This window comes from Mobula hypostoma, chromosome 4, assembly GCF_963921235.1.
Source record: "Mobula hypostoma chromosome 4, sMobHyp1.1, whole genome shotgun sequence".
NCBI classification, from domain to species: Eukaryota; Metazoa; Chordata; class Chondrichthyes; order Myliobatiformes; family Myliobatidae; genus Mobula; species Mobula hypostoma.
In genome coordinates, this window is record NC_086100.1 from 120439637 (window position 1) to 120451724 (window position 12088).

The following is a 12088-nucleotide window of genomic DNA, read 5'->3' on the forward strand; positions in this document are numbered from 1 at the left end:
AACAACCGACACAGGGCTGAACTGAACTGAACATCATAAGGACTCTGTGATTTGATGTTTAATATTCTGTATGTTATTCGCTTGTTGTTTGCACAACTTGTTCGTTTTTCTCGTGTGGTGGATGTTTGATGCTTTTTTCTGAATGGGTTCCATGGTGTTTCTTTGATTTGTAGGTGCCTGCAGGAGGATAGATCTCAGAATTGTATACTGCATACATATTTTGAGAATAAATGTACTTTGAATCTTGGATCTTAGTTTGCACAGATCTGTGTATATATTTATTTAGAGATACAGCTTGGAACAGGGCCTTCTGGCTCAATGAGCTCCACCCCAGCAACCCACCTATAATACTAGCCTAACCACAGGACAATTTACATTGACAAATTAATCTATTAACTGGTACATCTTTGGATTGTGGGAGGAAACTGGAGCATCTGGAGGAAACCCATGCAGTTCACAGGGAAAACGTACAAACTCCTTACAGATGGTGCAGGAGTTGAACTCCAAGCTCCAGAACACCTCGAACAGTAATAACATTGTGATAACCACTGCCCTACCGTGGCTCTCTGTACTACAGATTCAAGAGATGCTGGACCATGGGAGTTGCCAGACCATAGAACGCTGGTCCAGAGAGTTCCAATCTATATTTCTAAGTGTTGGTCTTATGCTGCGTCAACACAATGAATTGCCAGTCATTGATTGGGCAAAACAGTGGAAAACATTTAATAAATATGATGAAGCAGAATGCACGATGAATCATGATAACTGAAGTTATCCCTTGGTATTTGAAGCAGACAATAGCTGGAATGTGGGTCAGAAGGGTTCTGTTTTGTATGTTAATAGAAAACTGGGTAAATAGTGCCCCAGCACTAATGCTGCTGGTGATGTGGAAATTGTAGTTCTTTTGAGCTGAGCTCAAACTGGCCACTCTGAGTAGTCAGACCACTAGGGCAGAAACAAAGGCAGTGTCCAAACAAAATTAACATCCCAAAGCACTTCCTGGGTGGGAGAAGGAGATCATTTCCAATCTAAAGACACGGATTACCATAATCTGTAGCCCATGACTGTTTTCTTTGTAAAAACAGAATCATCCTTTAATCTTTTACTGGGGTCACTCTTGTGAAATTGTCTCAATTTAAGTTATTGGTTGTTCTAAACATTACACCAAGTAGTAAATTTTTGTGCAAGAGTTTAAATGAGATAAAAGGATTCTAAAAATTTCACACTACGGCAAGAGAACAGGACAAGTTAGCAAAGACAAAAACACGAGGAATTCTGCAGATGCTGAAAATTCAAGCAACACACATCAAAGTTGCTGGTGAACGCAGCAGGCCAGGCAGTATCTCTAGGAAGAGGTACAGTCGACGTTTCGGGCCGAGACCCTTCGTCAGGACTAACTGAAGGAAGAGCTAGTAAGAGATTTGAAAATGGGAGGGGGAGGGGGAGATCCAAAATGATAGGAGAAGACAGGAGGGGGAGGGATGGAGCCAAGAGCTGGACAGGTGATTGGCAAAAGGGATATGAGAGGATCATGGGACAGGAGGCCCAGGGAGAAGGAAAAGGGGGAGGGGGGAAAACCCAGAGGATGGGCAAGGGGTATAGTCAGAGGGACAGAGGGAGAAAAAGGAGAGAGAGAGAGAAAGAATGTGTGTATATAAATAAATAACGGATAGGGTACGAGGGGGAGGTTTGTCACACTCAGGTTGGAGGAACAACACCTTATATTCCGTCTGGGCAGCCTTCAACCTGATGGCATGAACATTGACTTCTCTAACTTCCGCTAATGCCCCACCTCCATTCCTCCTCCTCCTGTCTTCTCCTATCATTTTGGATCTCCCCCTCCCACTTTCAAATCTCTTACTAGCTCTTCCCTCAGTTAGTCCTGATGAAGGGTCTCGGCCTGAAACGTCGACTGTACCTCTTCCTAGAGATGCTGCCTGGCCTGCTGCGTTCACCAGCAACTTTGATGTGTGTTGCTTAGCAAAGACAACATGCCCAGATATTAGACTGTGCAGCTGCCTTCCAATCTTAGCCCCAGCTAAGCATCAAACTACCAACCCCAGCCTCAAAATCACCACCTGACACCACCAGCCCAAGAACTCTCACAAAATCGCACGTGTGATCTACTTTATCAATGTCTAATAAAGTTCTACCAATTCACTGTTGCAACTGAGCTTTGTTCAACTTTAACCCATCCAGTAGGAAATTCGTTTGAGCATAATTGCTACTAAATTCGTCTCTTTATTGAGCAGCAATACTTGCTGTGGGTTTACACTGTGAGTAGGGTACTACAGAGTGATGCCCCATGCAGCTTATGTTGATAAAAGAGTGAAATACATAACATCGCTATATCACTATACTTTATATTTTATACTTCATACTTTATGCTTTATTGTCACCAAACAATTGGTACTAGAACGTACAATCACCAGTGATATTTGATTCTGCGCTTCATACTCCCTGGATCACAAATATTAAATATTAAAGATATTAAAAATAGTTAAAATTAGTAAATATTAAAAATTTAAATTATATATCATAAATAGAAAATAGAAAAATGGGAAGTAAGGTAGCGCAAAAAAGCCAAGAGGCAGGTCTGGATAGACAAAGCAATTCATGAAATCTTTATGCTTTAAATTAATTGGCTCTTCTTGCAGAAAGTTAATGACACGTGATTTATGTTGTCATATATTTCAGGTTTAAAATGCCTAACCAGTATAAAATATTGTACAGGGCAGATAAGGACATAATGCAGAAAAACGTGAAATCATCCACACTAATCCACAAACTAAGAAAGCAGAACATTTTTTAAATGGCGTCAGACTGGGAAATTTTGAAGTTCACAAGGATCTAGGTATTCTTATTCACAAATCATTGAAAGCTAATATACAGCTGCCTGCAAGCAATTAGCTTACACTGACCTCTGTTACAAGAGGATTTGATAACAGGAGTATGAATTATTTATTATATACGGCCTTGGTGCACTGTTATTGAGTAGAATTTTGGCATTTTTACCTTAAAAAGGACTGACATACCTTTGATATTAAATTTTAACATAGCCAAGATTAATATTCAAAATGAAAGAGTACATTGTCTTTAGTACCAACTTGGCATCTCTCGAATAAAATGGATTCATCATCATCATTATGTGCCGTATTATATGACGTAGGCGACATGGTCTCATGACCATGACTGCTCTTGGCAAATTTTTCTACAGAAGTGGTTTGGCATTGCCTTCTTGCGGGTAGTGTCTTTAAAAGGCGGGCGACCCGATCCATTATCAATACTCTTCAGCAGTCGCATATCACAGGACTTGTGATATGCACCAGCTGTTCATACGACCATCCACCACCTGCTCTCATGGCTTTACGTGACCCTGATTTGGAAGGGGGAGGGGGCTAAACAGGTGCTACACCTTGCCCAAGGGTGACCTGCAGACTAGCAGAGGGAAGGAATGCATTACACCTCCTTTGATAGAGACATATCTCCACCCCACCACCCATAAAGTGGATTATGGGGGATTAAACTTGAATCAAAACAGAAGGAGGGGTCAATGGGCTGTGTAACTCTGTATTCTCTGTCCCTTTTATGTCCTGAAAGTATCCGATCTGGTTCACAACACTAAACAGATGAGCTGCTTTTATACAGTGAAGGAAGTAATGAAGTAGATACAAGTACCACCAATTAGCTCAGAGCATCACCTCTCCTCATTAGAAAACACAATGATTACAGACTGGTTACTTTTATGCAGTTATCATGAGATCTGCCAAATCTCTTAAGTGCAATTTAAATTAAATGATAAAGAAACCGACACACATACCGTCTGCTATATCTGGGAGAACGATGATGCGAGTTGTGGGATACTGCTTGCCAATCTGACCACCCATCGGCATGCTGAGTGTGACGTTGAAGCTCTCCTCCTCTTCATAAAGTGAATCATCCATGATGACAACGCGACAGAATTTTTCTGTCTCTTCCTTGTCAAATCGAATCACACTTGTGTGATCTTCTGGCCGGCTGATAAAGTCAGAATATGACAAGATGGTACTTGGAGTAGTTCCTGTGGCAGTAGCTGGAGATGAGGTATGCACTCATTAAACATTCTCCAGGACAAATCTGAGCCCACTTTTATACAGAAGACTTGCATTTATAAGGCACTTCTCGGGTTAATTCTTCTGTAAAGCATTTGGCTATGCTATTGTTAAGGCATATTCTAGAGTTAGGGTATGTAGCAAATATTAATTTCAGCAGCAAGCAATCTTCAAATTTGAATGTGGACTGTAGGTTGAATTTAAAATGCAGCTCTGAACAATAGACTCCGTGGGGTTGACATCCATTCACTTGATGTCTGCTTATGCACGAATCAAGAGAGACAATGCTGACTAATATTCATTTTGGGTGTCTGGAGTGTGGGTGTGGGGAAGGGTGTGTATGAAAATTCAAAGGAAGCATTGTAGATACATTGTAACTATAGAATTGTCCTACTGTTACCTTTGATGTTTAGCATATAAAATGTTATGTAATATTGGGTTAGGCAGGCCTCTACTTTCAAGAGTGTCTTGAATATGATGTCTGTATACTCATTTTGCTAGAATAAAGGCTTCTATATCCATTAGCTTCAGTGTCTCTCACAGTTTGTCTCTCACTTTGTTCACAGTTACAACATTATTATTTTGAAAGAAACACAAGAATTTATGAGCTTACCTTGCTGTGTGAAGCAGATGACCATGAGTTCCTGGCTGAAATCTCCAGACCGCTTCACAGGAACAAACACTTCACCAGTATCCTCCTCAATCCTATACTCTGACTGTGGAATGTAAACTGTTGACTCTGTAAGAAAGGTCAATAAGAAGGCCTTTAGACATCAGAGCAAAACTGGATCAAGCGCCTTGCCCCCACTCGAATACCCCGACATAGAGGCATGCTGAGACACACTGAACACTAGGACACTTAGATCATAGTTTTGACTCATAATGAGACTGTATCATAATTAAACTATAGCAAGCACTGATATACTGAACTCTGACTTGGCAAAGCAGATTTTAGCACAATACACCCTTCAAATACCTTTTCACAAACATTGAGAAGCTACAAAGTTTAAAGTTCAAAAGTTTAAAATAAAATTTATTTAAAAAGTACAGTGAATTTCAGTTAATTGTGTCTAACGTTAATCGGGACAGCCACTTATTTGAGACAACTCTTAAAGAATGAAAACTAATCGAGAAAATGGCTGGGATTTTTTTCATCTATTTGGGACAATATGTCACTTAGTTGGATCAGGAGATTGTTGTTGAATTGCCTGAAACTAGCATCAGTCGCCTACACTTGCATGGCCTTTAGACACTACACTGTGGTTAGAGCGAAGTTTTTAAATAACGTCAGCTGTGTGATTGTGTTCAAAAAGCAGTGATTTTTGTCACTGATAGTTGGCGAGGAAAAAGCAGTAAGACAATTCAGAACTGTTTTGTCCAATGTGGTTTCAATTGTTCAGGACTGGAGATGCCAGAAAAGGCTGGGAATGGAAATGAAATGAAATGATTCCACTACTTCAACAAGTTAGGGACTATGAAGAAGTTGAAGGTATCGACAATCATCTTGAATGTTACAATGAAAATGAAGAATTAAATGATGCAATCTTTAAAGACAGTCCATTATCTGCACTAGGTGTCTGCACAGATTTTGTTCATTTATAGTCAATCTAAAGAATATGGATGAATTCTTATAACAATAACTATAAGGAACTAATCCATAGTTTTATAGTACTGGAGTAGTGTTCCTATTTGTTCTGTATTTCATTTAAATACATAATTTGTTCCTCAGTTAAACAGGGGTTTGTTTTATTTATATAACTTATAACTATTTCTATGAAATTTCAGCTAATTGGGGCAGCTGCTTAATTGGGCCAAAATGTACTGGTCTGAATGTATCCCAAATAACTGGAATCCACTGTACATAAAGTTGCCATATACTATCATGAGATTCAATTTCTTGCAGTCATTTGCAGGAAAACAAGTACAGAATAGAATTTATGAAAATCTATACATAAACATATACTGACAAACAATAAATGTGTAAAAGAAGACAAATTGTGAAAATAAACAATAATATTGAGAACATAAGTTGTAAAGAGTCCTTGAAAGTGAGTCTGCAGATTGGAAAATCTGTTAGGAGTTTTGGTGATTGAAGTGAGTGAAGTTACCCATGCTGGTTCATGGTTGAAGTCTAATAACCGTTCCTGACCCGGTGGTGTGGGACTTAAAGCTCCTGTACCTCCTGTCCAATGGTAGTGGCGAGAAGAGAGTGTGGCCTGGATGGTCTTTGATGATGGATGCTGCTTTCTTGTGGCATCACTCCTTGTAAGTGAACTCAATGGTGGAGAGGGCTTTGTCTATGATGGACTGGGCTATATCCTCCAATTTCTGTAGTTTTTTCCATTCTTAGGCATTGGTGTTTCCATATCAGACTATGATGCATCCAGTCAGGATACTCTCCACTGTGCATCTATAGAAGTCCGTCAAATGTTTTGTTGACATACCAAATCTATGCTATCTGCTAAGAAAGTTGAGGTGCTGCTGTGACTTCTTTGTTACGGTACTTACATGCTGATTCCAGGACAGATCTTCTGATATGACAACACAAGGAATTTAAAACTACTAATCCTCTCCACCTCCGATCCCGAGGACTCGCTCATGGACCTTCCACTTCATCCTCCAGTGGTCAATAATCGGCCCTCTCATTTTGCTGATGTTGAGTGAGAGATTGTTGTTATGGCATCACTCAACCAGATTTTCAATCTCCTTGTTAAATATCGATCCACCGCCATTTTGGCAGCGGTGCAGTAAGGAAAGCAGCCTCCTCTCAGTGACAGAGACCCAAGTTAAGTCCCAGCTTCTAACGTGAGATATTTATATGTTCTCCTTGCAACTCTATGAGTTCCCTTACACATCCTAAAAGGTGTGTGGGTCAACAGGTTGATTGTCTTAAGTAAATAGGTAAGTGATAGGCTCTGGGAGGAATTGATGAGAATGTGGGGAGAATAACTGTACTTGACAAAAATACAAAAGCAGGCAAGAGGCAAGATATCTCATGATGAGTGACTCATTTCCTACAGCTTGTCCAGGACAAAGCAGTCCACTTAAATGGTATTCCATTTCCACCCTAAACCGTTATTCCTTTACCAGATGGTATATTCTATGTATGCCATCTTCAAAATGCACTGCAATTACTTGCCTTGGTTACCTGTGAAAACCTTCCAGATTGTAACCTTTACCTTCAAGTTGCATAAAGGAAGCAATTCCAAGGGAAAACCATGATCTCCAAGTCATGCACCATCCTGATTTGGGATTTTATATTGCTGCTCCTTCTTTGCTACTGGGTCTAGACACTGGAATGCTTTACTCACAGCACTGTTGGAACTTAAAGAGTGCCTTCACCAGAATGAAGGCATTTGGTTTATGAGGGCAGCAGACCCTCACTCTCTTCAGTCGATTCTGGATGGACTCTAAATGCTCATCTTAAATCTCCTTCCAATCATCACAGATATTCCATGGCCATGGTGTATACAAAGTACACTGCAGTTACTTGCTGAGGCTATCCTTAAAGTATCTCCAAACACATGATCTCTGAAGCATCCTTAGCAATTGGTTGAATTTTTTTCCACTTTTTGCAGGCTCTTATGCTTCTCAGTATTTACCTCTCTGCATATTCATCAGAATCTCTGTCCTGTGTGTTGAAGATGGTGTAATTGTTACTTGACTTCTCTGGAAAAACAAGACAGATTCATATTCATTGCTTGCTCGTCTTCCCACTGCTCCTCTGAAGGTTCCATCTGGGGCTGGACATCAGACCTCCTTGAGAGAGAACAAGATATCTGCAAATCTATCCCTGAGCTGACATTTCAGTGCTCTGAACACTTTAGAAATTCATATCAGAAATATGCTTCATGTTTATTGATTTATGCTTGTGTTAATGAGTACCATTCAAAAATTCATCTCTACGTAGACACGTCCTATGAGCTCAACAATGATTATTATTAAAATCAATATGTTTATTCAAACCTGGCATTCTTGGGAATGTTGTGTACTTACCATCTTCTGGATCGATAATCTCAACAGTAGCTGTTTCTGGGAAATCCAGTACAGCCATGACAGGGTCAGACAGAACAATCCGGAAAGTTTCTGAAGTCTCATATTCATGATCGGCCAGTACCTTCACCTTCCAAGTAGCAGTTGATTGGCCAGGGTTGAACTGGACCTGTTTTTGCAGTTTTCCTCTGAAATCTTTATCTCTTTCAGCAGTGCCATCCTGGGTGGCAATACCTGCAGGATAATGGAAACAAAAACTGACACCATCCTTGATTGTGTGGTTGGATTTTTATTGCAGCTTTAGCTTTGTAGAAAGTCGATGAAGTAAACAGTTAGTTGAGCCACTGCATTGTATTATATATTCCTAACTTCTGACCATCCACTCTGGGGCACCCGGGGGCTGTGAAAGATGATTGAGAAATGCAAGCCCTTATTTTTTATGCTGGTGCTGTGGGACTATTGCAGCTGTGTGGGATACCTTGGGAAGCAAGTTATGACTCTATATTGTTTGGACATGCTTGATTTGATTTGCATACCCTATGTTAACACAAAAGCCTGCAGCGGAATTAAAGGGGGCAGTGAAATGAGAGTAGTCTTGGTGATGGAAAAGGTGCAGTAGAAAGAACCTACAAAATATGTGAGGTTCAGTACCCTATGTACATATTCATGGCTGTGTTAATAAATACCATCACACACAAAATCTATTTCCAAAGGAACACTCTCTATGGGCTAAGGAGTGCTGGGTTTAGGGTGTTAAATGGAAAACAAATCGGTTTGGATTTATATTGGCCAGAAGGTTCAATCCACAAAATTAAAGTCTATGTAATGAAGATGAATACTATTACAATTTTTCTTCGCGGAGTTGTACCATGATATTAAGTAGAAGGTCAGCATTTTGCTCCATTGTTAGCCAAAATCATTAAAACAAAAGAACATGGTGTATTAAAACAATTCCTAGATATAATCTTTAACCCTTGTCAGGATAATTTAGGCATCGCTTCACTAAAGCTCATTTATTCCTTTCATGATTCCACTGATCCCTATCATGTTTGTGGTTCAGTGAAAGGCTGTTAAATAAATCAGAAGTTAAAATAATTGGTGTTCAAATTAAGCATGAACCTTACTCACAAAAAGAAATAGGAATCTTCTTGAAAATATCTTTCCTAATATATCCAAATGCCATGCTTGTAATGAATTCAACGAAGTAGGAGATAAAATAGTACTGAGGACTTTTTACATACAATGTTTTGCATTGGGTTGCATTATTAAATTATACTTGCACATATTTCTTGAGGAGTGACAAAATTCTATGAGGGTTCTTCCCTGAAACACCAGTAATACTGCCCTTGGATTTTCTATTTCCTGTGAGGTCACAGAAGATGCTTACCAACAAAGGATGTTTCTCCCAAATATCCTCTTCGCTTCAGTGTTACTTCCAGGAAACGTGAATCCTCATCCACAAGGTAATAGTCCCTTTCCAAGGAAATCCAAGCCCAATTCAGACGAAATGGCTGACTCTTCAACTTGTTCCCTCCTGCAAACGAGTGAAGCACAGCTCTAAATTTTCTAAGTACAGTATAAGACTCACGGGTGTTAGTAGCCATTAGATAAGAAAGTAAGCAACAAATTAGCTTTTATTACAAACAAGAGGAAAAACTGCAGATGCTTGAAATCCAAGCAACAGAGACAAAATGCTGGAGGAACTCAGCAGGCCAGGCAACATCTACAATTGACGTTTCAGGCCAAAACTCTTTATTACAAGGATGTTGGAGTTTAGAAATAGCTTATTGTTACAATTCTAAAGATAATTGGTGAGGCCACACTGAAATTACTATGCAAACAAGAGGAATTCTGCAGATGCTGGAAATTCAAGAAACACACATCAAAGTTGCTGGTGAACGCAGCAGGCCAGGCAGCATCTCTAGGAAAAGGTACAGTCCACGCTTCAGGTCGAGACCCTTCGTCAGGACTAACTGAAGGAAGAGTTAGTCACAGAATCTCTTACTAACTCTTCCTTCAGTTAGTCCTGACGAAGGGTCTCGGCCTGAAACGTCGACTGTATCTCTTCCTATAGATGCTGCTTGGCCTGCTGCATTCACCAGCAACTTTGACCTAAATTACTATGCATAGTTTTGGTCCAGATAAGACTCACTGGGATGAGAAGATTTCCCTATCATGAGAGGACAAAGAAGTTGGAGAAAGAGGAGTGAGTTTATGGAAACATATAATATCCTTAGAGGGAATGGTAGGGTAGACACTCCAAGGTTTCGGCCAGTGGTAGTCACAAATGAGGAAACATTGTTATGGGACAGGAAACAAGACATTTAAAATGAGGTGAATGGAAATGTTTTTGTGCGGAGCCCAGTAAAGCTCAGAAATTCTCTACCCTAGAGGGTTGTGAGCTATGTCATATGCAATAATTAAAAATGGAAGTAGATAAATTTTTGAAATATGCAGAATTGAGAGTTATCTTGAATAGCCGGGCAGGATAAGAGGCTAAGTGTCCTACTCATAGCTCCTACTTTCTTATATTCTTAGATGGTATAGCCTATACGTAACTCCAGACCCGCTGCATACATTTGACTGTTAACTCACTTGGTAAACCACTCTGATATAGGTGGCTCAGCCCCACCTTCTCAAGGCCAGTTAAAGGGACAGTGCATGCTGACCTTATCCGCAATGCCCAAGTGACAAAAACTGATTCTTTTTCCATTGCATTCATTATTTATCTCTTGACAAACACCTAAAATCATTGTCTGGTCACCATCAGATTGCTGTTGATTGATTCATATTCAAAGCCACGTGAACCTAAAAATAATTATTAACTTTAAAATGCATGAGAATTTTGGGACTTGGGGATTCCCCTTATTAAAGCAAATCTTTGTTAAATCTGAGAAACAAATTGAGTTGCATTTGCTTTTAAGAGTGAACTAAAGCCACAAAATAAATTGACTGAATCACAGGACAAATGGATAAGATTTTAAGTTATTGCTCTGTCTACTACCTAGCATTCAATGTCATCACACAGAGAATATTACAGTTGATGCATCAGAAACATTCATAACAGGACAGACTTCATATGATTTAACAGCGTGGCATATGTCGATTGAAAATGGTGACTGTTTATGTACCGCTTCATGTACATGTACAGTGAAATCAGACCAGCAGTAGAATGGGCTGTTTTTATTTCTCACACTTCAGTTCCTCTCACAGATTCCCCACGAGGTCAGGTCATTGTCAATTCTGCTCTTTGCCACTATGGTCAGTGGGTGAACCTCGGAGCCTTTGATGGTGAGACTGGTTCAAGTTGGCTTTTAGGAAAGGTCACATGATGTTGAGGATGTCAGGATTTAAAAGGTCTTATTATAGAGATATTACTTTGACTCTGCCTGATTGATGTTGATCAAGAGCATCCGTGAGAATAAAGAAAATGTGACCAAGATTATCTTTTTGTCCAGAGCAACGTTTTGTTTTCAAAGACAAATTCTGTCACGGAAAGTTAAAATCAGAATAGTTGCTCTCTGATATTTATTGTTCTTGATTTTATTTTATTTTTTTATATAAGTTAATGTTAATAAAAATTAAATAGAAGTAATCTCTATGTGTTTGCTTATCTCTATGCACTGTCATAAGGATCGTTACAAAAAATCTTTCCTAACAAATGTAATAAGCATATACAACAGTTCATCTCTGTGTGACAGGAGAACACACATCATAGTACAATAGTCTCTGTTTTATTATTTCATACATTATTATTGAACATTAGTAAATTATTATTGTGCATATTATTATTCTGTACTTTATTATTAGTTAAGTGTGTTTTTTAAATATTGCTGCTGTAACGAACTAATTTCCCACTCAGGAACAATAAAGTATTTATTATTCATATAATCTCACAAGGAATGAGTTCAATAACACTTGGGTGATTCTTCAGTAAACTGGATCAGCATTCTTGTTCAATTAAACATCTTTTACCACAACCCATCTGTCTTGCCTGTATGTCA

At 39.2% G+C, this 12088-nt stretch overlaps 1 protein-coding gene across 1 annotated transcript in view; it reads right to left on the bottom strand.

Moving 5' to 3' along the window:
- The window catches only part of frem3 (Fras1 related extracellular matrix 3), a 170918-nt gene that overhangs the window by 68480 nt on the left and 90350 nt on the right, over positions 1-12088 (bottom strand). The window contains exons 3-6 of the mRNA XM_063047320.1: positions 9472-9618; positions 8088-8318; positions 4705-4830; positions 3821-4072 (exon numbers count right to left, since the gene is read on the bottom strand). Coding sequence (XP_062903390.1) covers positions 3821-4072; positions 4705-4830; positions 8088-8318; positions 9472-9618 — 756 coding nt within the window. The remainder of the gene's footprint in view (positions 1-3820; positions 4073-4704; positions 4831-8087; positions 8319-9471; positions 9619-12088) is intronic.